The sequence below is a fragment of the Ictalurus furcatus genome, chromosome 23, assembly GCF_023375685.1.
Source record: "Ictalurus furcatus strain D&B chromosome 23, Billie_1.0, whole genome shotgun sequence".
Classification (NCBI taxonomy): Eukaryota; Metazoa; Chordata; class Actinopteri; order Siluriformes; family Ictaluridae; genus Ictalurus; species Ictalurus furcatus.
The window spans coordinates 639,828-666,862 of NC_071277.1; the positions used below are offsets into that span (position 1 = coordinate 639,828).

The 27,035-nt window shown below is 39.1% G+C and overlaps 1 protein-coding gene across 2 annotated transcripts in view; it reads left to right on the forward strand.

Annotated features, from left to right (window-relative positions):
* myripb (myosin VIIA and Rab interacting protein b) overlaps positions 1–27,035 on the forward strand; it is an 83,440-nt gene that overhangs the window by 46,565 nt on the left and 9,840 nt on the right. Inside the window, exons 6-13 of one of the 2 annotated variants that reach the window (XM_053611462.1) lie at positions 1,202–1,299; positions 8,672–8,752; positions 8,872–9,033; positions 13,107–13,278; positions 13,921–14,555; positions 15,637–16,635; positions 19,885–20,073; positions 24,885–25,046. In XM_053611462.1, coding sequence (XP_053467437.1) covers positions 1,202–1,299; positions 8,672–8,752; positions 8,872–9,033; positions 13,107–13,278; positions 13,921–14,555; positions 15,637–16,635; positions 19,885–20,073; positions 24,885–25,046 — 2,498 coding nt within the window. Of the gene's footprint in view, positions 1–1,201; positions 1,300–8,671; positions 8,753–8,871; positions 9,034–13,106; positions 13,279–13,920; positions 14,556–15,636; positions 16,636–19,884; positions 20,074–23,237; positions 24,195–24,884; positions 25,047–27,035 lie in introns of those variants that run through there. The other variant, XM_053611463.1, reaches the window with a different exon arrangement.

Here is a 27,035-nt window from a genome sequence, read left to right on the forward strand (position 1 = left end):
CCCAGAGATTCTTGATTGGATTGAGATCTGGGGCATTTTGGAGGCCAAGTCAACACCTTGAACTCTTTGTCATGTTCCTCAAACCATTCCTGAACTATGTTTGTAGTGTGGCAGGCCACATTATCCTACTGAATAGGTCACTGTCATTAGGGAATACACAAAAGGTGTACTTGGTCTGCAACAATATTTAGGCAGCTGGTTTGTGTCAAAGTAACATCCACACAAATGCCAGGACCCAAGTTTCCCAGCAGAACATTACCCAGAGTATCACACTGCTTCCACCGGCTTACGTCCTTCCCATAGAGCATCCTGGTGCCATCTCTTCCCCAGGTAAGTGATGCACATTTACCTGGTCATCCACATGATGTAAAAGAAAATGTGATTCATCAGACTCCACATTCTTCTCCATGGTCCAATTCTGGTACTAACGTGCCCATTGTAGCCACTTTCGGCTGTGGACAGGGGTCAGCATGGGCACTCTGACCGGTCTGCAGCTACACAGCCCCATACACAACAAGCTGTGATGCACTGTGTGTTCTGACACCTTTCTATCATAGCCAGCATTAACTTTTTCAGCAATTTGTGCTACCGTGGCTCTTCTGTGGGATCAGACCAGACCTCCTAGCCTTTGCTCCCCACACACATCAATGAGCCTTGGATACTCACAACCCTCTCACCAGTTCACTGGTTGTTCTTCCTTGGACCACCTTTGGTAGGTACTAACCACTGCACTGGAGAACACTCCACTAGACTTGTCATTTTGTAGATGCTTTGACCCAGTTGTCTAGCCATCACAATTTTGCACTTATCACTCAGATCCTTATGCTTGCCTGTTTTCCTGCTTCCAACACATCAGCTTTGAGTGAACTGACTGTTCACTTGCTGCCTAATACATCCCGCCCCTTGACAGATGCCATTGTAACAAGATAATCAATGTTATTCACATCACCTATCGGTGGTTTTAATGTTATGGCTGATCAGTGTAAGTGTGTTTGTAGAATCAAAAGGTACAGTCCAGTTGTGCCACATATCATTTCACTTATTTAAATTTGATTTATTGAAATTCATGCAGTGTGTGTGTGTGTGTGTGTGTGTGTGTGTGTGTGTGCATGCATGCATCTGTGCATGTGTGTGTGTGTGTGTGTGTGTTTGTGTGCATGTGACTGTGTGTGTGTGTGTGTGTGTGTGTGTGTGTGTGTAGGTCACAGCATAGCAGAGACTCTCACTGTTGCCCTACGTGTTGCTGAAGAGGCCATAGAGGAAGCGATCACTAAAGCAGAGGGCTACAGGGACAGTCTGGTTCGTCTTTTCTGCTCATTCCTCTTATAGATCCACTCATCCCTCCATCCACCTCTCCATCTATCTATCTATCTATCTATCTATCCTTCCATCCATCAGTCCACATATTCATATATCCACACATTAACCTACTCATCCAGTGATCCATCCACCATTAATTCAAAAGATCAGTTCCTACAGTGTTCAACCATCATCCATCCACTCATCAACTAATCAAATTTGTCATTCAGTCACCTATCACATACCTCCATCCATCCACTGTCCTATAAAGCAACTCATTCATCCATCCATTCATTATTTAGGGCCCAAGCACTGAAAGTGCACAGGGACCTATTGTTTTCGTAAAGATGATTAGGGCCCAAGCACTGAAAGTGTGCAGGGCCCTATTGTTTTCCTAAGGATTATTTATTTATTTATTTATTTTTAATTTCAGGGGCTTTTGGGGCTCTTAACATGCTCAAAAACTGAAATTTGGCACACGTCAGAGTTGTCAGCCACTAGGCCACTGCAGGCTCTGCATTTTTAAATACTCTCCTAGAGGATTCATGTGATTGTCATAAAACATAGATAAAAATTATGCCAAGACATTGAAGATGCTAAACTCCGAAAGTATTTTTGATATCTCAGACGGTTTCACCATGGCGAGGCAATACATTTATGGCAAAAAAGGGAAACAGGAAGGGACTCATCATCTGCATGCAATGATGATTTAGATCAAACTTGAGCTCTATGTTTGGTTACAGGGGCTGATCACATGGACGTGACTACTGTGAGTCACAGTCATAGTGCCACCAACTGGCAGCAGGAAGTGCGTAACTTAAAACAAACTTTAAAAGTCTTCTCATATTTACCCGAAACGCTTTGAACTTGGTCAGAATAATGTCAAGACATGGCTGATCTAAAATTGTTAAAGGACTTTTGATATCTTAAATAGTGTTGCCATGGTAAGATATCAAACAAATACTCTTTGCTGGTGTTTTTGAGCCTTTTAGCATGCTTAAAATTTCATGAAAGTCGGCACACACGTCAGAGTTAGACATGGGCATGGAGGAGGGGCTCTGTAGCACCCCATTTTGACTAAAGTTGTGGGGTCAGTTTTACCTACAGTCACCACAGTCTGTACATATTTTGTTCTCATAATGCCGGACAACTTTCTAATTTACAATAATTAGCTCTGACCAACAGGAAGTCAGCTATTTTGGTTTGAATGTGGGTTTTTAAAAAAAATCAGTCTCTGAATTTTTAAGTACCCCTCCTAGGGGGTTTATATGATTCACACCAAACACTTTCCACATGATGCCAATACACTGAAGATGCTAAATTGTGAACGGAATCTTGAACGGTGTTGCCATGGCGAGAGTTTACAATAATGACAAAAGGGGAAACAGGAAGTGTCTCATATATTCTAAACAATAAATTATACAACATGTATGTGTATATAAAATAATACATAACATATATTAGAAATAAATACATTGTATTCTATTTTTTCAATCCAAGAATTATGTGTAAATTAAAAATAGGCATATTAGTGCTATCCATTTGAAAGAAAGAAATGACTAAAATCAAAGTATATACACAATGTAACCACTAGATAACATAGGCATATTTTTAAACAGGGTTCAGAAAACTTGTTGCTGAGAATACTGTTTTCAGGTATAATAACTTTTAGTAGGTATTGCATTTGGATGTATATTTAGACATAATCCATGTCTAATTTCTGTCACAGTATAGAATTTCTTTTGGTTTAAAATGTTGTTGAATCTTCTGGCTCAACTGGTAAACAGTCAGCATGGTAAAGCAGTCTGTGCTCTCACTCTGTCTGTCTCTCTCTCTTTCTTTCTCTGTGTGTGTGTGTGTGTGTGTGTGTGTGTGTGTGTGTGTGTGTGTCAGTTACACTTTTGATCGTTTAGAGTTTAACCCTTTCATTGCTGTGCTTTGGCCTGCATTAAAGGTTAAGAAATCTCTTAGGCCTTGTCTTTTTCTATAAGTTTGAATAACAAAATAAAGGCATAGAATCAGTTCATATGTAGAGAACTGACAACATAGTTCCCTTTCAAAGAGAACTTTGACGTTACATTTAGCATAACAGCTTTATATTTATTTTCACTGGAGAGGAAGCGCTCATCCAGCCTGCTACGAGCCACGTCCTCTTCCCCGGGGCCAGTCTATATTCAACTTTTCAACTGCCCTAGTAATTGCAGCTCTTTATATGCTTGAGAGCTGCTGTTGGTTTTTGGTGCAATGGCACCTCGGAGTCAGCGAGGGTGTTTTGGCTTTCCATAGCGGAAGGAGGAGTCGCGACGCGAGCTCCAAAGTCAGGCGGAGAGCCGGACCCGGAAGACAGAGCAAAGAGATAGACATTAACCGGCTGGCTGCCTCGGCAGTGGCCGGCCCAGAGCCGCGAGGCTCTGAAACCCAACTCCCTTCGGATGAGAAGAGAGCGGAGCTGCCTAATGTTTACATGTTCTGTTCACATGAAATGTTCACAATGCTGACAGTCAGACCCCTCGAGGGCTGCTGTCACATGCTCCACGCCCAAACACTTCACACAGGAAGCGCGTCCGTCTCCTCCCGTTATGAAACGGGAGCAAGCCGTAACACACTTACTGAATTCTTTCTCGCTCATTATTTCCCTCTCTTTTCTTTTCTTTTTCTCTAAAAAAGGGATAGAAAAGTTTAGAGATTTTGAGAAAATACAGAGTAGAAATGAAGCGGTTTTTGTCACACGAACAACAGACATGCAGTCTCGCTGAAGATAATAAGGCTGGCGGCGTGGTTCACAGGTGCCATATATATATATATCATGCGACGCACTTAATTACCACGTCACCTGATCATGGCAGGCCTGTAAGTAGAGGCATGATTTCACATAAGCGCTAGATACCGGTCACACGCGCAAGGCGGAAATTTATCTAAATTTCAATGATCTCATTGATGTGACTGTTGGGGTTCATGGCCATAGTGGCACCAACTGACTGCAGTAAATATGGTGTATTCAAATGATTTTGACATAGTTCTTTTCCATTTCCCCACTTTAAATGCACATTGTCCGCCATGCACAGTTGACCTCAGGTGGCGGTGGCGCCGAGGCTTGGGGTTGTCATCGCTGCTTGCAGCTATATATAGTATAATTTTTTTATTTTTAACATATTCATCCATTTTTAGGCATTTGTCATATGTGAAAACTCATGAACTTGGCACACACATCAGACCTGCATCAAATCAAAAACTTGTGTAAATTGTTTTCGGCATGTTTATTATTATTTTTATTTAATTTCTTTTCATGCATTCATGTGATTTTAAGGCATTCGCGTCGTAAACATGTGTAAGATGCCAAAACAAAAACTTCTCTTGAACCCATGCCCTAAACTCAATAGGAAGTCAGCCATTTTGATTTTTCTCTTAAATTTTGCTCTGTTATTTGCCATTTCCAGGCCTCGTACTTTAACGAACTCCTCCTGGAGATTTCATCAGATCGACATCATATTCGGATTGTTGATTCATATTGTTCAGGAAAAAAGTCTACTTGTATTATGTGTTCTCAGTGTTGCCATATAGGGTTATAGCAGCACAAAGTAAATCAAATTAATATTATACCAGCAGGAATAAATTCAAAATAATGTTAAAATAGTGTTGTATCAGCACAAAGTAATTCTCCAAAATTCTCAGACTCCTGATTTTTCTCTACAATGATTATTTGTGGAAAACTACAAAAATGAACTTAAAATACGCCATCCAAATGCATTGAAATGTTGTGTCTGTGGGATACATTTCTCTACCATTTTATTTTTTAAATAGTCTGCAATATTGAGGAGGAATCCTCCATTGCATCTTGCAGCTATATTTATTAATATTCTATCTCCCTCAAGTGCCCAATAACTCAAGATCTGAATGGTAAAAAGTTTTGAAATTTTGCATATTAATACTACAGGGTAGTAACTCCCACACTACAAATGGCCTACATGAGCCCAAAGATGGCTCTACAGGCCAGACCTAAATTCTGTATGATTTTCCCTCTGCCACATAAGTCCAAAATATCTGAAAATTGGTATACATGCCTTATTTCTCATGGGGAACAACAAAGCCATTGGGACCCACTGTCATATCACAGAAAACCAGTGACTACATTTCCCATCCTGCACTGCGGCCTACAAATATGGCCTCCATGGACCGCAATTCCCAGAACAGTCACCTTCATTCTAATCACGCACACCTGCATCCAAGTCACAGCTCAATCACAACCAAAGTTTAAAAGGACCTTCTATGCATTCACTCTTTGCGAAGTATACACTCAGTTGCCTTCTGTCTCTGTCATTACCAAGCCTTGATACCGTGTTTGTATATTTTGGTTTCGACCTTGTTCTTGTTTTTGACCTCGTCTTTTTGTCTTGCCTTGTTTGGACTGTTTGCCTGATTGCCTGACCTCTGCCTGTCTTTGTTTATTGATTTCTGCCCGATCCGTTGGACTTGTTGTTTCATTACACTGCCATACCTGCACTTGCTTCCGTCTCAGCCTCCATTATGTGGCACCAATAAAGTCTGCCATGATAGTGCATATCTTAAAAGATTGCATTGTAAACTGAATTGCTTTTACTGACTAATGTATGTTAAATAAGCGTTTTTGTATTTCTTTTCAGTTTCACAAGCAATGTAAGAGTAAATTGTCAAGAGAAATGAAATGATTTCATTTATGGAACAAAGTAAAAAGCATCAACTATCTGTATTACAAAATGAACTTAAAATCTACTATTGATCCAAATGCGTTGAAATGTTGTATCTGTGGGATACCTTTCTCTACCATGTCAATTTTGAAATGGTCCACAATCTTGAGGCTGAATCCACTATTGCTGCTTGCAACTATTGTTTTCCTAAGGATTTTTTTTTTTCAAAGTTTGGGGGCTTTTACGTCCCTTATCATGCTCAAAAACCTCATGAAATTTGGCACAAACATCAGCGTCGGCCGTTAGGCCCCCACAAAGCGTAGCACATGCACAGTGTGGGGTTGCTCTGTAGTGCCCCCTTTTACAAGTTACAAAACCATGGGGCATAAATCTTACATACTTGTATGTATATGTATGAAACTCAGAATAATGTCAAGACATGGCTGATGTAAAATTATTAAAGGATTTTTGATATTAAATATTGTTGCCATGGTAACGCATCAAACAATAATGCACGTTTCTGGTGTTTTTGATGCCATTAGCATGTATAAAATTTTATGAACGTCAGCACACATCAGAGTTGTCAGCCATTAGGAGTAGCGCCCCCTTTTGACTAAAGTGGTGTGGTCAGTTTTACCTATAGTCACCAAACTCGGTACATATATTGTTCTCTTCATACCGGACAACTTTCAAAATGACACTCATTAGCTCTGCCCAACAGGAAGTTTTGGATTTAATGTGGAGGGTTTTTTTTATTGCAGGCTCTGAACATTTAAATACTCCTCCTAGGCAATTCATGTGATTGTCACCAAGCATGAACAAAATTATGCCAAGCCATTGAAGATGCTAAATTCCGAAGGGATTTTTGATAGCTTGAACGTTTTCGCCATGGCGAAGCAATAAATTTATGGCAAAAAAGGGAAAACAGAAGTGTCTCATATATTCTGCATGCAATGAGTGGTTTAGATGAAACTTCTGCTGTATGTTTGGTCACAGGGGCTGATCACATGGCTCTGGCTATTGTGAGTTACGGTCATAGGATCACCAGCTTGCAGGTGTTTTAAGTGTATCACTTGAAACAGGCTGTTAAATAGTGTTATATATTTACTCGAACCTCTTCAGACCTGGTCAGAATAATGTAGAGACATGGCTGATGTAAAATTGCAAAAGGATGCTTGCAGCTATATTTAAAGTTAATATCAACTATAAGTTCAACTGAAAGTAAGATGGGGTACATTGTGTGCACTGCAGCACTGGATAAAATAAAAAGATCTATACATTAATGAATGAGTGAATGAAAGAATGAATAGGTGGATGTATAGGTTGGAAAGTTGTTTGGGTCGATGAGAACATGTGTATGGAGTTTCATACATATACGTACAAGTATATACAATTTATGCCCCAAGGTTTTGTACTGTCTAATTGGGAGCTCTACAGAGCCCCCCACAACACCCATGTGCTGCTCTTTGCCCGGACCTAATGGCAGACGACTCTGATGTGTGTGCCAAATGTCATGGGATTTTGAGCATGTTAAGGGCCCCAAAAGCCCCCTAAAATTCATTCCTCATTTCTCTTGATTACACATAACTTCATTTATGGACTTTATTGTTTGGATTTCATTATATTTGCAGATTTCTTGAGTTAATACCAAAGTCTGGTGAAAATAACCTCATTGGAAATATATTTACTTTAAAAAATGTTGATGCGTTAGATACTTATTTCCCCCACTGTATATAGCTGCAAGCAGCAATGTATATGTACTGACTTTGGTGACTGTAGGTAAAACTGACCCCACCAGTTTAGACAAAAGGGGGCGCTACAGAGCCCCCCTCCATGCCCATGTTTTAGCTTTTGCCTACTACTAACGCCTAACGATTCTGAAAAAATTTTAAGCATGCTAAGAACCTCAAAAACACCAGAAAATAGTATTAATGTGTGATTTATTACCATGGCAACACTAATTAAGATATCGAAAATCCAGAGCAAGTTTGAAACGATTAAAATATCAATATAAATATAAGTAGACTATCTAAAAGCCTGTTATACACCTCCTGCTGCCAGTTGATGGCGCTATGACCACGACTCACAGTATGCACCTCCATGTGATCATCTCCCAGTACCATACATACAGCTCATGTTTCACCTAAATCACTCAATGTGCTCAGCAGATACAAGACACTGCCTGTTTCCCTTTTTTCACCATAAATTTATTGCCTTGCCATGGTGAAACTGTTCGAGATTTAAAAAATCCCTTTGCAATTTTGCATTCTCAATGTCTTGCCATTATGTTGACCAAGTTTGGTGACAATCACATGAATCCCCTAAGAGGAGTATTCACCAAATGCGCATTTCACAAAATCCAAAATGGTCGACATCCTATTGGGTGATGTAATGATTGTCAGCGTGAAAGTTGCTCAGGTCGATGCAAACAATGTGTACATATATGTATGAGTGTGTACGATTCATGCACCAAGGTTTTGTACCATGTAAAAGGGGGTGCTACAGAGCACACCCATGTCTCTCTGATGTATGTGCCAAATTTCATGAGTCTTTGAGCATGTTAAGGGCCCAAAAGCCCCCCCCAAACCTTGAAAAATATATAATAATCCTTAGGAATAGAATACGGCCCTGCACACTTTCAGTGCTTGAATTGTCATTTTACCAGCCAGTTGCTTATAATTTCTTCTCCATCCTTTTTCATTCTTTAGGAAAAGCAGAATGAGGCTCGATATCTGCGTGATCATAGAGAGGAGCTTGTAGAGGAACTTGCAACCACGATTGTTCAAAAAGTAAGTGAACGTATGCATTTATTCTTGTTTCAAAAAAGAACCATTTAAAATCATTGTACAATTAATAAATACTTCAAAGGAAAGGGTATTTCTGTCTTTCATTTTCTCTTTCTCTTTAGATCATTCAGAGGGGGAAGCAGCGTGCAGAGATGCAGACAGAGTTTGACTTTGTATGGTCTCAGACTCACAACAGTGACCTGCCCTCCCCTACCTCAGCATCGAACACATGCTACACTTCGCAGCCCAGTATTGTCACACAGTCCTGTTACAAAAACTCCTGGGTAAGACACATCAGGATCAGTCATCAGGATTTAGACAGTGGTCCAGTCCAGGTCCAGTCCACACATTTTTTCTCTGCATTTTGGTCTCCACTTTTTCTCCAGCTTTTTGACAACACCCACCAAGGTGTAGAAAATTTAGAAAATTCTGTTTTCACTGTTTTTGTGTGGATGGAAAAGAAAATGTTTTTCCCCCTACATCAACCTGCCCATACCCATTGTGATTTTGCATGTGTTCTGAATGTGCTAGGACTCCATTTATCAGTGGTACTGAATAGGTTATTTTGTTGTCTGTAATTTCTTATCTCGTAACATTGTTACATCTTAATTGTGGAGACAGAACATGACACGAGACAAACTGCTATGTTAGTTGAGAATTTGGATAAGACCCAGGGTTGAACACACTCAAGTGTACTCCTAAGCAGTAGTTCTACCTCATCATCAGTCCACAGATATCAGTCCTCATGTTTGTTATATTATCAATGGACTGGCTTGCTAATATGAGCATTTTCAAATCATTTTTTTTTTGTTTTCATGTGGACAGAGATATTTTTGAAAACATTGTTAATGAGAACAGGAGTTTCTTTATAATGGAAGGGTAAAAATTATGTTTCCAAAAATATACATATGTGTAGATGTGGCCTCAGACATACTCATATACACTGACAGAGCACTGTATTAGGAACACTAAACTAATACTCAGTAGGACCTCCCTTTGCTCTCAAAACAGCCTCAATTCTTCCACAATATGTTGGAAAAATTCCGTTGAGATTCTGGTTGCATATTTACATGCTTGCATCATGATAAATCATTATCTGATGAGTTAGATTATAGTAGATACATCTGAAAATAGGCTTTCCTATTCATTATCATTATCATTTATATAATTTTAAATTTTAAATAATAATTTTAAAACATGACGGCTGATTGTAACGCCAGCTGCAGAAAAATATCCTGCTCACCCACTTCAATGTATTCAGTCATAGAGGGTATGCACTGATATCACTTTCCCCCCAGAACATGCCCTCTCAGTTGGACTGAATGGCAAAACATCCTGCAACATACCGTGGTAAAGTTGGTTTTATTTTGGACATTCGCTGCACTTCCGAGCATTCCCCTTTAGTAGGGGAAACTGCGAAAACGGGAGCAAAACAAACGAACAAATGAAATTAGCTGTGTTTGCTAGCAAGCCAGCTAACGCTACGTTGACCGCTGTGTGTAAAGCATGACATTAGCCATGTTCGCTGGCAAGTGAGCTAACGCTATGATAACTGCTGCATTTAAGGAATAATATTAGCTGTGTTCTCTATCCATCTGTCTATCTATAAAATAAGTGGAATTACAAAAACTACCGCAGTATAGACGTGACATTTCAAAATGCTCAGCTCAATGAGGAGAATTGCGTTATGGGTATTCTAGTGACATCAACTCTACAGGTATTAGCACTCTAGCTATCTATCTAATCAACTCTATAATTATTGGCACTCTGTCTATCATTCAGACTTGCTTTCTCAAGCCAACATCAAAGTTTCTCGTGACGAACTTTACCTATCTAGTTATTCTTCTGAGACAAAATTTTCTGACTCTAATTAGTCCTAGACCTTTAAAGCTACATGCACCAAACTCGGAACAGACCTTCAGACTGTTCTATAGTGTTGCTATATCTTTTCTAAGTGGCTCGGAATGTTCAAGAATTCATACTCCAACTGTCAAAACTCACACACACCTGGATGCACATGGCTCTTCTCTCCCTCTCACTTTGTCAGTGTACCTGTAACAGACACTCTCACTTCATCTCTCTCTCTCTTTCTTTCTCGCTTTCTCTCTCTCTCTCTTTATCTATCTATCTATCTATACAACTCTACAACTACTGGCACAAGGAGGAATGAACAAAGAGGAATGATTTGTAAATGTACTTTGACTTGTATTTTTTAAAACAAACTTATAAAGACAAGGTATTTGATGTTTTACCTAATCAACCATATAGTTTTTTGAAGGTAAACATTTATTTTGAAATTGATGCATGAAATACGTTCCAAACAAGTTGGGACAAGGGCAATTTAGGACTAATAGCGATGTGACAAGTTGAAATAAGAAGGTGATGTGAAACAGGTGAGGCAATCGTCTAATCATAGTATATAAGTAGCCTCCAAAAAAGGCCTAGTCCTTCAAGAACAAGGATGGGTCGAGGCTCACCAGTCTGCCAAAAGATGCATCGGCGAATAATCCAACACTTTGAGAACAACATTCCCCAAAGACAAATCGGTAGGATTTGGGGCATTTCACCTTCTACAGTGCACAATATAATTAAAAGTCTTAAAAACCGTCATGAGTGTGTAATGGATATCCAGACATGGACTTGGGAATAATTTGGTAAACCTTTGTCAGTCGACACCATTCGCCACTGCATCCACAGATGCAAATTAAGGCTTTACTGTGCAAAGCAGAATCTATACATCAACACTGTCCAGAAGCTCCGCCCACTTCTCTGGGCTCGGTCTCATCTGAGATGGACAGTAGCACAGTGGAATCACATGTTGTGGTCTGACATGTCAACATTTCAAATAATTTTGGGACAAAACAGCTGTCGTGTTCTCCGGGCCAAAGAGGAAATTGACTATCTAAGCTGTTATCAGCGTCAGGTCCAAAAGCCATCGTTTGTCATGGTATGTGGGTGTGTCAGTGCCCATGGCATGGGTAACTTGCGCATCTGTGAGGGCAGCATTAATGCAGAAAGATATGTAGACATTTTGGAGCAACGTATGCTGCCATCCAGAGCAGGATAACGCCGAACCACATTCTGCCCGGATTACAAGCGCATGGTTTTGTAAGCAGAGAGTGCGGGTACTAGCATGGTCCTGACCTTTCTCTGATTGAGAATATGTGGTGCATTATGAAGCGCAAAATAAGGCAATGAAGGCCCCGTACAGTTGCGCAGCTGAAGAAATGCATAATGGATGAATGGGGGAAAAATTCTGCTTTGCTAAACTTAACCAACTGGTGTCTTCAGTGCCCAAACGCTTAATAAGTATTATTAAAAGAAAAGTTAATGTTACACAGTGGTAAACAGTCAGCTGTCCCACCTATTTTGGAGTGTGTTGCAGTCATCAGATTTGAAATGTGTGTATATTTTCAAAAGTAAATTAAATTCACAAAGTAAAACATCAAATAATGTGTTAATAATGTGTTAATAATGTGTTTTCAATATAGTACAGGCTGAATTGAATTTTCAGATGACTCTTTTTGTTTGTTTTTTTTTTCTTTTCATTTTCCATACTGTCCCAACTTTTTCGAAATTGGTGCTGTAAGTGGAATCACAAAACTACCGCAACATAGACATGTGACATATCAAAGCGCTCGGCTCAATAAGGAGAATTGCATTATGAGTTTTCTAGTGTGGTCATGTGAGGTCACCTGCATGTTAATCCCCAAAATAAATGGAATCACAAACTACAGCAATATAGACATGTGATATATATCAAAACACTCAGTTCAATGAGGAGAATTACGGTATGGATTTTCGGACTGAGTTAAATACAATCATTACAGATACGATCCATCCATCTATTTTCTATACCGCTTATCCTACAGGGTCGTGGGGAACCTGGAGCCTGTCCCAGGGAGCAGGTGCAAGGCGGGGTATACCCTGGACAGGGTCTACCACATATACATTCACACACCCATTCATACACTACAGACAATTTGGATATGCCAGTCAGCCTACCACGCATGTCTTTGGACTGGTGGAGGAAACTGGAGGAAACCCCCACACACAGGGCAGCGGCGGGAATCAAACCCCTAACCCTGGAGGGGTGAGGCGAACATACTAACCACTAAACCACCGAACACCCTATTAGAATTATAATTTAAGAAATCTAATCTAAAGCTAATATTATCAGTAATAATTTAAAATGTAAGTATCCTGCCGTGTAATTTTATCGTTTCCACCTGCTGATTGCAGTGACTCTCCCACCCCTGACCGAAACCCCCCTTCCCCCAAAAAAACAAACAAACAAACAGTTAACCAAAGTGTAACACTGGTTAATTATATTCTTTTGTATGTTTGTCTACTTTAGAGGTCCCATTCAGCATTATCCCTGACTAGTGACGAGTCCATTGACAAAACCCCTGAAGCAGACAAAGTGTCTGAAGCTGCAGAACCAGAGCCAAGTATTTACTCATCTTTGCGGAGAGAGTCACGAGCATCCATACTGGGTTGGAAAAATGTGGACCGTCTGGACAACTCCAGTGAGCTCTCTCTTTCTTACACACACACACACATATATACATATACACACATACACACACACACACTTTATACTAAACAGTTGCATAAATTAATATGGATCTGGAGAAATGGTCCAGTATGCCATTTCACACAGTCCACAAGTACTTGTGACAGCATTCTGACATGATACAAAAACACTTTCATGGGTTCTTTAGGTTAATAGAGTGCTATAAGTCATTTCCATTTAATCCACTCAAAAATTAGATACAGTATTATGACTGTGTATATACAGTAAGGTAAAAAATGTTGGATTTTGTTGACTTTTAATTTGACAATTTATCAAAATTGTTAAATAGAGATACATGATTTAAAACATGCCATTTAACATACCTAAATACATTTTAATACATCTAAATATTCAGATGGCACTTTCTAAAACATTGTACATTTTATTTATACAGTAGCATATGTGTGTTAGATCTCGTCATTTCTTAAAAATGAGTGCCTGATATTTACTCAGTTATAACAGTCCTTGATGAATTCGCACTATCATCACTATTTCAGTAAGCCAGAGTAACTTTTTTTTAGGACAAAGTAGTCCTAATGGAAAGTAAACAAGGGAACAGACATTTGGTCCCTATAGTATATTTCTGTCTGCGTAGGTGCTTCATCTGTGCTACAGTCTCCGGATGGGAACTGGATTGCCTTACAGACTTCCCAGCATTCCCGGCCGAGCCTGCTAACCAAAAGGAAGAGCTTGGTGTTCAGTGTGTTAGAGAAGGAGTCTGGCGTGGTTTCAGCATACGACGAGATGGGGTCAGATTCAGAGGATGGAGCAGAATGTGATAGCTGGGGGCTTGCACTGCTGCAGTTCCGCCAACGTCTCTCCGAAGAAACACGGTCATCAGACTCTCAGCGTGACACAGAGCACAATCCACCTATAACCTCACCCTCCTCGGGTCACTTCACCAACACAGAGACCCTAAACTCAGATTCTGAGAACTCTATAGCTCCCTCTACTCAAACACACGTCCCTGTTCACAGTGACACCCAGAGAAACAAAGCTTCACCTAAACCGTTCCTTCCCTACATGCCCTATGAGCACTACAGACTTGCTGTTAAGCCGTCACACACACCAAGGCTTGGTATGCTGGATGTGAATTTTAACCCTCAGGTGGTAGGGGACAGCAGCGAGGGGGAGGAGCAAGCCGAGCAGATCCGAAGGTTGCGGCGTAAGAAGCGGAACAAACGCGACTCAGCTGAACATAACCGTGGGCATAGTGCACTGTATACAGAGGTGAGAGAATTGGCATTATTTCACATAATCATGTAGACTTTCACTATAACTGATATTTAAGCAAAAAACTTTTTCTGTTCTTTTCTTAGCACAGGGAAATGTGTTGATATTATGGTCTGTGGTAATCACGCATATATCCTAAATACAGTGTACAGAAGAAAATTATTCTGGAGCCTTTAATCAGGCCTGGAATTTTGAATGTAACCCAACCATATGCTCAGAATGTTTTGTGTAAGCCTGACCCATCCCTCAGCAACAAGTTTGGAATCTGAACCTGGTCCCAGCCTTACAAAATTGTACACAACATTTTCACATTACTTGAGGTATCTAACAGTGAGAAAGCTAATGCTTACTTAACCATTACTTACGTAGCCATTACTCAATTTTGTAACAAATGCCACACAGTACTTCAAATATGTAACCTTTTGGTTTATCATTCCTTTAGTGGTTCTCTTTGACAGTCCTACATTTACATTTTACAGGCACCTCATTCAAAGTGCCTCACAATTGAGGGTTAATGTCCTAGTGTATAGTTAGTTTGTGAACTGAATCAGGAATAAGAGCATGAGAAGAGTTCTATGACTTTAAGGCCATAAACCATAGCTGCAGATTGAGGTTGTTATTGTGACTGACTTTTTCACACCACTAGGTGGAAGCACAGGCTCATGGTTGACACCGTGGTAAACGTGGGGGTCATGGGCTTTATACTTTATAAGAAACAAAGTGCAATAAAGAGTGATGCATAAAATACACTGCTTTAATTCAGACTTATTAAAACATTTCCCCATGAGCTTCACTTCCTAGCTTTTTTAGAACACCCTGCTTTTGCTACTACTACAATATTTCGGACAAATTAAAGGTGCCCTATTGGTGAATATTTATTGATCTCTTTCTCTCTAGTTTCCATCTCTTTTTTTTATTGAAGTAATTGCTTTACTTCAAATTAGAATAAAAGCACAGAATACATTATCTACAGCCATCACTGATGCTAGGAGTAAAAACCCTAAGGGGGTTTAAGTTAGAATTTTGGTCATTCTTTCACGCGCAGGCTAAACTAACTTTATTCTCTGTGCATACCTAGGAGAACAAAACTCTACTGCTCAACACCATGATGATGAAACGACAGGAAAGCCAGGAGACTCCATCATCTTTTCCACTCCCCACCTATCAATCTCCAAACACTCTGACCCCACCCAACCACGTGACCTCCACTGCCATGATCCCTGAATTTGTATACAAGAACACAGTAGCCTCTAACCCTGTTCTCCCCAGTCCACCGATTCATAACCAATCTGAAAATGACACTTTGGACCATGAACTGAGGTCAAAACTCTCTGAACTGGTTGATCAAATCAGTAAGGAGGAATCGACCTCATCAGATGATGAGTCAATCCGAAAAGTCATTGATAGGCGACGTGATGGAGAAAGGGTGAAAGAAAGTGATAGAGTAAGACAGAGAGAGAGAAAGAATGAGGCACAGAAAGAGAGCAATGGCAAAATAGAGCTGGAGAACAAAAAAAGGAAAATGGAGAGACTGAGTGAAAGATGGATAGAAAGACAGATTAGCAGAGAGTGTGAGGAAAGTGATGTGGTGAGGCAGAGACATAGAGAGAGAAACCAGAAAAGAGAAGGAAATTATGGTGTAGAGAGACAAATGGAGAAACAAGATTGGGACAGACAACAAAAAATGGAGGGACAAAGACAAGTCGAAAGGAGTTGGCAAGTCAGACAAGTGGAAACAGAAAGTGAGAATGAAAGAAAATCAGAAAAAGTGAAGTCGGTTGAAATAGAGCCACACACCATAATTCAAGTCAATGGGCTTATAATGATAAGAGACCTACAAGAGAGTGAAACACAGCAAGTGACAATAAGTTTCGAGAAAGCAAAAGAGGGTGGGGTGGATGTAAAGAAGAGTGTGGAAGAAGAAGAACACAGCGAGAAAGGACATTATATGACTGAAGAGAGGGTAAATAGAGGGTTGCTACAGCGAAGCAACTCAGAGAGAGGCTCTGAAAAAAGATCAGAAGCACACAGCCACAGCACCCCCTCTGACCCAGAGGATCAAACATCTCCAACAGAGGTAAGCATGAAAAGCCCTGAACCCGAATCTGTGGGTCAAGTCTCTTCCACACACCATCTATTTCAGATACACTCCTCTAAGTACTACATCAATTGGTGAAAGCAAAAGAGTGTTTATTCCATTTTAGGCCACTTTCCCCAAGGGTATTTTTTTTTTTAAATCACTGTGTTCCAATAACCTACACTTCAACTTCCCATCTGACATAGAAGTGCAAATCCACAGGAAGTGCATGTCATGTGACCACTTGCAACACAAGGGAGGAGGAGAATATAGTTTGGGGTAATTTTTACTTGTCCTTGGCCATAAGTAATTTCCTTCAATATTTGTAAGGTCTTAATTCTACCATGTATAGTGTAGATTAATAAATTAACACTTTCAGCCCTGCTATTTAGCCTTTCTGCTCGTACTGTTGTATTTTGCATTTAGACAATTGATTCGACCCAATGAGCAACATCTGACCAGAAATATCTGTGGATATTCATTACTAGGCCAACAAGACTTAAATCGCCAATAAAAATTTTTGTTATTGGAGAAGCCCACTAAATATACATGTTTATGTACTATATATGACTACAAAAGTCATCTTTCCTTCAAAAACTATGAAGAAAATTACTTTTATTAAAAAAAATTTGACTTTAAGTTGTCCCATTAAAGTCAGCACAGACAAGTTTCCCATTTTTTAAAAGTCTTTGTCATAGAAGTCACTGGATAGAATATGTACATTATTACTTTATCCAGCACCACCAAGTCTACAAAAATATAAAACTATGATATAAAAACTGTAGTGCAAGCAGTGCCCCAAGCAACAAAATAAACATTTACACCATCCACACTGACAAACAAGGACTTGCTGGTTAGTCCATTATAATTTCATTCAGTTAAGTTGCAACTCTCTTCATTCATTCATTCATTCATACATTCATTTATCTTCAGATCTGTATCCCAGGAGTACACCCAGGATGGGACTGCATCTGTCTTTTTTAAGAAGCAACATGACCCTAAAGACAACATACAAATTTGTCCCATCACCTGGATGGCAAGTCTGATAGGGATTAATGAAATTACAGTAGTTGATGTTTGTAGAGTAGTGGGCTCATACTGATACGTTGGTGCAGAACATGGCACACAGAGCATTCAGGCGAAAGCTGTATATGTATATGTTGCTATGCATTGTATCCTCTTGCCAGATGGTTGCTGTTCAACGTATAGAATGTCCTGCAGATAAGTTGTATGCTAAATCTTTTTTTCCGTGAGACTGGATTCTAAAAATACCACCAAAACAGTGGAGCCCATGTGAGATCACTGGCACACACATTGAAATTTCATGTAAACCTGTACCAGAACACTACCAGACCCTGCACTGCACCAATTGTTCCCTCCTTCCCATCCTATACACCTCTGATTTGTGCCTCTTTTTTGTCTTTTTGTTTGCACTTTGCCTTCTTCCCATTATGATAATGTTGTTCTACCTTCCATCCCACTTAAAGGTGTGCCACTCCTTTTCACACTTCCTCTCTAATTGTCTCCTGTCTCCCGTCTCTACTTCATATTCTTCTAGCCCTTGGTTTATTATTCAAAATTGTATGTTTTGCTCTCTTTTTTTCTCTATTTTTTGTTGTGCCCCTCTCTGTTTGTCTGTGAGTGAGAAAACGCTGAAAAATTCTTGAAGAAAAAAAAAAAGTAAAGAAGCACAAAGCTTTGTAAAATGTCGCCTGTCTGGTGAGACATCCTTCCCACCTACACACACGAGGGATTTACATTGTCCAATTATTAAAAGTTTTGTCGGTTAACTGCTTGTTGCCAGCCCCTGCCCTTCAGGGGCATGCTCTGGCTTCTTTATAGGGTCCCTATGGTGTAGGTAAGGGACATCACCTGAGCCATGTCTACTATACAGACGTTAATGTGTACAGAGAGACACAGACATCGTTAAATAACATTGATTGCAACCAACTACCGTAAATGAACTAACACGCTTAGCAACACACAGGCGAAAACACTCATTAATTTGTCTGCACACTAGTTGGTGAGGAACGTAGAATATTCAAGGAAGAAAATGCTGAGGGAGAGGAAGTGGTGAGAGATAACCCAGTAGCATTCTATGAAAAATACTCATTGGTCTATAAACTCGCAGCTTATTTATAGGGAAGTTGTTTTTTAATTTGGTTAATAAATTTTGTTAATAGTGCTTGTTAGTATAGTGTTACCATGTTCATCATAAATTAAATCTGTCAGTTAATCCAAAGGGAGCACATTTGTTATACGTATGTGTGCTTTTGTATATGATTCTGCATGTGTCTTTGTGGCTGAGTCAACAGTAGTACACCCATTCTGGTTTTATTTAGATGTTAAAAATATTAGCTGAAAGGAGACGCTACTTTTATTCACAAATGTGCCTCCAGGGCTCTTTTTTGACATGAACACACAAACACACATGACCACATTTACTTTCATAACTCTACTCTTGTCCTTTGAGAAGGCTTCACTTCTATGGATCAAAGCTTCAGGCTACCATTAATTGATCACTGGGTTACATCATACATCTCTGTGTCTCTGTTTTTCACTCTCATCTGAAGTGATCTTCAACATCATGGTGCTCTCCATCTGTCTTAGTCACTTTCTTAATGGACCCCTGATTTTGTTGGATTAATCAAACCTAATATGACTTTGATGTGTTTTGGGATGTCTTGGTGCCTGTTGAAAGGAGTACAGGATGACTCTTCCCCTTGATACTCACATTCAGACACTTCTTAGAATAATGTGGGCAGCACTTATTTGTGCCTTATCGATGTACAGTATGTGTATGAAGTGAGGGGTGCTAGCATCAGTGTTGATGTACTGCTGCTTTACATGTGTACCTGCACTTATGTGTTTATTCATGCGTGGGATTGAAGTTATTTTGTTCCCTCGCACTGCATCACTAAATGTGTAAGAGCTCCTGTGAAGCTTTGTTAATCCCCTTTTGTGTTTTCACAAACCTAATTGAAGCCCGTAGGTTAAGCATGAAGATCGATGAGTGTAAATGTGCATTTTTGTGTTGTATAAATGAGTGGTGCTTGTCTAAATGAGTGAGAGTCCTAAAAGACTTCACAAGCTAAAGAGAATGCCTGTTCAGTGCTTGTGGTTCTGAGAAATGTTTTTTTTTAGCTTTTAAAAATAATACTTCCATGACAGTTTAAAAGTGTGCACAAAGAACTATGAATTTGTTAATGCATGGATGTGTGTGTGTGTGTGTGTGTGTGTGTATGACAGATGTATTCAGCCGCTTCCCTATGCAGTATCACCACAGAGGTTCTGAAGGTCCTAAATGCCACAGAGGAATTAATCGGGGAGGCGGAAGGCAAAGGTCATGACTCCCATGAGTCCCCAGCTGGGACACCACTCTCTTCTGGCCCAGACAGCAGAAAACTGGACCAGCATCTTACCAAGATGGAGGAGAATGTAAGGCTTAAGTCAAATATAGTGAAATAAGTAAATTAAAAAAACAAAGCATGTTTAGTGTGAGGATAAAAGATTGAGATAAAGGAACAGCAGAGGTATTCAAACTGTGGGATGAAGCAATAGTAGATAGGGCATGAGTGTGATGAAAAATAAAAATATAGATTTCTAAGTGACCATTTCAGACCTGCCAAACTTTAGGCATTTTGTTTTGCCTTTTAACAGCTGAACACAAAAATATGCCAAAAGACCAGTCTTCAGTTTTCTCTCTAATAAAAACATTAGATCTGCCAATCAACATATGAATCCAGAATGATTGACAGTTGTGCCACTTACTGATGCACTGATGTGAAACCTACACTTTCTTGAATAGTAAATTGAGATTTTTTTTTTTTTTAGTTCATTAATGTGAAATAAAGTCTATTAATGTGTGTTTAACCTAACTATCATTAAGTATATAACATAAGTTAACCATATATAAGTACTGAGACCCTTCTGCTCTCCGGATCTGACTGATCCATCCTGATGCCCTACTTCTGGTTGGAGTTCTCATCAATTAGAAATCACATGCTGCTGCTGAGGATGGCCCCACATGGTGCATTCTAAAGATCATTGAGATTACTGAGCATGGTACCACTTAAAAACCATAAAGATGGCTTTGGACCTCAATTCATATGAACAGTTATGCTAAGATGGCTAAGACAATCATTGCTCTGATAGTTTTAGGACTACAATTGCCACAAACAGTTTTGCAGACTCCATTTTTAGTTATTAAAAAACATAAGTAAATTAAGAGCAATAAAACAACCGTTAATCAGATAAATTTTTTTGTGGTAATAAAAATAGACCTAAGTGAACAACAGCCTTTAAAATGACTTAAAATACATATTGTTACTGTTGGGTGGAAACCTCATATTGCCATATTTCATCATTTAAATTTTTTTCATAAATCAATGCTATTTGTCACCATTTGTCAATGGTGTCAATCGTCTGTCAGTGGGTTTTACAAATATTTAACCAATGAAAAGCATTAAAAGAGTTTGTGTTAAATCTCGTAACTCCGTTGGAAATTATTTTAAAAATAAAGGTTTTTAGTTTCCTGAAAAATAAGTTTTGGACATACAAGATTTTAGTCCAACAGCGACGAATCGATATATAATAACAAGAATGAAGAAATAATAATTGGGTCAAATAAAGTATCAAAAGCAAGTAAGTGTATGGTTTTATTGAAAAATACTGTTAAAATACATTATGTAATATACATAATATAAACAATCAACTTATGCTCATTATGTATTATTAAAAAAGCATCATCTTGATCAGCATATCATGAATAAGACCCATTTCCAAACTATCTTTCATTTCAAAAGTCTTGGAAAAAGTTATCTATTCTCAGATTTCTTCATAAGCAAGTGCTTTTAGTATTTTTGATTCATTTCAGTGCGGTTTCAGGGAACTTCACAGTACCGAATCTGATTTGTTGAAGGTTACCAATGATATCCTACTTACTCTTGACTCAGGCTCTTGCTGTATTTTAATCTTTCTTGAATTGAGTGCAGCATTTGACACAGTAGATCATGATATACTTTTGCAAAGACTTGGTCTTGTAGCTGGGTTTCAGGGGCGTGTGCTGGAGTGGTTTGCCTCTTATCTCAAGGAGAGAACGTTTTCTGTTAATGTAGGGAAGTGTTTCTCATCCTGTGCTCAAATGTCCTATGGTATTCCCCAGGATTCCATTTTGGGTCCTCTTCTCTTTTCTCTATATATGCTTCCTCTAAGTCATATTATTGAGAGACACCACTTATCATATAATTTCTATGCTGATGACACTCAGCTTTATCTTCCTTTGAAAAATAAGAACTGCTCTGTGTCTAGTTTTTTGACTGTCTGCATGACATTAAGCGCTAGATGGACATGAACTTTCTACAGCTAAACAATGACAAAACCAAAATCGTCTCTGGTCCATCAGCTCTGTCCTCTGACATCGTAAGTGAGTTTAGGCCCCTCTCTTCTAATGTGCACGACTGTGTCAAAAACCTTGGTGTCATTTTTGACTCCACACTGTACTTTGATAAGCAGATTAGTGCTGTGGTAAAAAGCAGTTTCTTTCAGTTAAGATCTATTGCTAAAATCAAGATAATGTTCTCCAAGAAGGACCTCGAAACTGTTATTCATGCATTTGTAACATCTAGGTTGGACTATTGTAATTTGTTCTATCTGGGTTTGCCCAGAACAACTACTGATCGTTTGCAGTTTGTACAAAATGCGGCAGCCAGATTACTGACTGGCGCTAAAACACGTGAGCACATTACACCTGTGCTCGCTTCTCTTCACTGGTTACCAAGTTCTGTGTTGATTTTAAAATTTTGATTTTTGTTTTAAAGCTTTGCGTGGACTTGCTCCACAGTATATTTGTGATCTTCTCATCCCGTACACTGCTTCAAGACCCCTTTGATCATCTAGTCAATTATTACTCTCAGTTCCTCGTTCACGTTTTAAGGCTAAAGGTGACCGGGCTTTCTCCGTGGCTGCTCCTAGGCGTTGGAATAGTCTTCCTCTCCACGTTAGATCTTCCCCTTCTGTTTCTGTGTTTAAATCCTCTTTGAAGACATTTTAATTCTTTGTTTTAATTGAGGGTGTAAATTTTTCATTGCTCTTTTCTTTGGTTTTGTTTACTCTTTTAATTTGTTTTAATTTAATTTAATTCTGTTTTATATTTCTTGTACAGCACTTTGGTTTCAACATCTGTTGTTTTAAATATGCTTTATAACTCAATAAACTAAACTAAACTATTATATCAAATGCCTGCAGAGGGCAACCACGGCCTGGTGATTGTTTTTGTTACACTTTACAGCTCAAATCCTTGTTTAATATTGGCCAAACATTTAATTCAAATGTCCACTTAATCTTTAATATTTGGCCACTTCTTTGCGATAGAAATGCTATGGCCACTGTAATTTCTGAACAAGAACGTGTGGACATCAAAACATGCAAACTCAGAGCGAGTAATCAGGTGATGGTCAAATGATTAACGCGTTAAACACGTTTAATTAATCTCACCCATTAACTTCAACAGACAAGAATATAACGTTTCACAGGTTTGTGAACATACCTGAAAGTGAGGCACCGGATTCATCTTGGGCCTTTTTTTCTTTTTCTTTTCTCAGAGCCAGACTGCTCTTAGATCTTCAAATGAAATACAACAGAAAACAAAGGCAACCTGAGTAAACACACAATATAGTTTTATTTGTTTATTTATTTATTTATTTATTATTTTTGAAGCAAAAAAAGTTATCTATCACCAATGTGAAGAACTAATTGACCCTAAATTTAAAATCTGTTTGTGCCACCTTTAGCAGCAATAACTGCAATCAAATGCCTCTGATACTTGGAGATCAGACTTTTACTTACTTCTAGGACTAGAATTTACTCCTATGCTTTGGCGCATTGTCTTGCTGAATAATCCAGTTGCGCTTGAGTTTCAAATTACAAACTGAAGACCGGACATTCTCCTTTAGGATTTTCTGGTAGAGAACAGAATTCATGTTCATAGTTGATTTAATCCTTGCTAGTGATTATAATTAAATAATGTAATTATGTAATCTATGTTATTAAAAAATATTTCAAATACACACACATGGTATAAAGAATAACAAACACACACACATACTGTCATATATCAAGGAGGTAACTCTGGAGTTCATTTCCCAGCAGCCACTGCACCATACTACATCATTGTCACATGACCACCTGCACCTGTATCATGTTGCTGTTTAATGAGCACGCTTATATATAGCCACTTTTTGTACTGCTTCCTCGTCTTACGTATTGTCTATCTATGCTTTTGTACACGCGGCGATGTTTAGTTTTGCCACAGTGTTATTGTGTCTCAGTTTTTTGTCTGTTTGTTTATTAAATGTTTGAAATCTGCCATTGCTTCCGTCATCCATCTTTGTAACGTCTCACACACACACACACACACACACACACACACACACACACACACACACACATTAGTTCATCATTTACACATGCATGCATTAATAAATTCATAGTTCTTCATGCACACTGTTAAATTGTCATGAAATATATATTACTTTTAAAAACTAAAATGACATTCCTAAGCCAAGACCCACAAGCACTGAGCAGGCATTCTCTTGAATGAGAATCTATTAGGAAATATGTTATACAATGAAGTAAAGTGACTGGAATCCTCCTAAATCATTAAACAGTCGTTAAAACCTGTTGGATGTCTAGCAGTGTATGCGTACTGTTTGCGGCATGCATTAAAAAAAATTAAAACTTTTAAAGAAATTTTGTTATATATATATATATATATATATATATATATATATATATATATATATATATATATATATATATATACCGATAATAATACTAATTTTAAAAAACCTTTATAAACCTTAAAAATGATTACAAGTACTGAGATCACAAAGGTACTCTATACTGATACTGACCCAGCTGCTGTTCAAAGACCAGTAGAATGAGCAATAACACAAGGTAATAAAAGTAATAAGGGCTTAAAGAAATGGGCTGAAAGAGATGCTAATAAATCATTTGTTTCCTAAACATAAAATTATTCATAAACAGCAGGTAAACCAATTTGTGAGCAGGAGAGGTTAATATAGTTTGTCAAAAATATATATATATAGGCATGGTTTTTGGGTTACAAAGTAATAGAACTTTTAATTCAAGAGTTTATGGAAACTTTCTTTGTGTGTTATGGAGTGTGTGCAAGCCATCAAGTATTAAGTGCAAGTATAAATCACTTGGTCGTGTGTGTGTGTGTGTAGGTGTACTTGGCTGCAGGTGCTGTTTATGGCTTGGAGGGGGCACTGAGTGATCTGGAGGACTGCGCTCGGAGCATCAGCAGTGACACTACTGAAACAGAACTGGCCTTCCTGGAGGATCAGGTGGCTAATGCGGCTGCTCAAGTGCAGCAGTCCGAGCTACAGGTGTGTGTGTGTGTGTGTGTGTGTGTGTGTGTGTGTGTGTGTGTGTGAACCATGGGGAACTTTCGTGATAATCACAAACTGCTTAAAGATATCCTAAAATCCAATCTGACCTTTTCACCTTGTCAGTTAATGAATTGTATGCAAATCATTAGTATCAATCACTAAAAGGACAAAGCTGTTTTTCCATAATCTTCCATTAACATTCAATGATGATTTCCCATCTCTAAACATCTTCATGTTTCTCCGTTTCATCAGTTAAAACTCTGAGCCTTTGCTACATAAATACTGAAGATTATATTTAAAATGTGTGTGTGAATTTTCATTTTATGGTGTCCTTACTTGTTTATGTTTCAATTACAAAATGTATTTATCTGGGTAGTGTTCAACCTAGTCATTCTCAAAGGATTTGCGTGTGTTTGACTCTCAGCTGTGTGTAATGAGTCAGTATTGCATGGAGGATCCAATGCTCTGCTTGTTGAAGATGTGATTTTTCAGGATAAATGGGAATTAACAGGCTTTGCTTGTGATGTTAGGTAGATAAAAGCAAAAAAGAAAAACGCATAATCAATTCATCAGATCAGTTTGTGATCAGATACTGGCTGTCAAAATGTCAGCAATGTGTTAAAATTTTAAAATGTTTGAATGACCTAATTAAAATATGGAAAATTTAGAGGACAGAAGGAACTCACTGAATAAATCAATGATTTTTTCACTACTGATGTATGAGACAGTGGACGGTTTAAATGCCACAAGTGTTTAAATTACCTTGGGCAATAAGACTAGAGTGAGAGGTGGATGAGCCTGAGCATTACACATTTGCACCACAAATATATAATTCTTTAATAAAATGTTACTAATGTCATTTTTCCATAAGTATAATAGGTTACAATTGTAGATGTAGCCTGTGAGCTCTGGATAATATTCAACTAGGTTAGGATAATAACAGATGAGATAATTAAGAGTTTTACTATATGTAAGAGAATATAGTTATTAAGGATTACTAAAATAGTAACGTTACCTATTCCACATTCTATTGGAGGGAAAGCATCAGATTTTCGTTGCCCTGTGACACCTCGCTGACCAGAGAACACTAAAAACTTGGGACCGCCTTGGCGAGGGGAGGCCCTACAGTAGCACTGGGGGCTACCTGCCCTAACAACCTCATGTCCCCGATACGTCCCTCCATGGCCCCTCAGGACCGCTCTTCTTTGCCTGCTTGGCCTTTATGACCGTTCTCAGATCAGGCCTAGCAGCAGGCCACGACTGTGGCCACCCGGTTCCCCTGGCTGTCTGCGGGGGTTGTCGGGCTGCCATACCCACCGTCTGGGTCTCCCACGCACTAGTGCTGGCCCGGGCTCCACTCGTGGATGCCCAGGTGAACTCGAGACAACAGGGAAGGAACTGGCTGAATGCAGTCATATGTCGAGCTCACTCAGCAGGTCTGCTTGGTAGGCCTGCAACACTGTCATTGTCTGCAGTGACCCACAAGCAAGACTACTACTGCATAGGCCTTGCCCACCAATACCACGGCGGCCTTATACGGTGGCTTGGATGCAAAGCCGGCCCCCCAATTACCTGCCGTCGATGGAGAAAGGTAGCTCGTAAGCACCTCCTCCACCTTCAGCATAGCTAAATAGCCATGCCGTTCATTCCCCACGATGGCTGATTAATCCAACATTGTGTGGTTATAAATACGGCTTATGCATGGTTTTCCCCCAGAAGCCTGATATTTTGTTATGTGCTTCTGGAAGACAGGGGAGTTTCTGCAGTGTGAGGGATGTACTTTCACTGGGGAGAAAAAGGCTCATCCAGCCTTAGTAATCACTTCAAACAGCTCTTTATATGCTGCTCTCAGTTTTTAGCACATCCTTCTGGCTCCTCGGAGGCAGAGAGGAATTATTACTATTATTTTTATGTGTTTTGGGGGGGGGGGGGTTTCCCCCTTTTGGCTTTCCATAGCGGAAGGAGGAGTCGCGAAGCGAGCTCCAA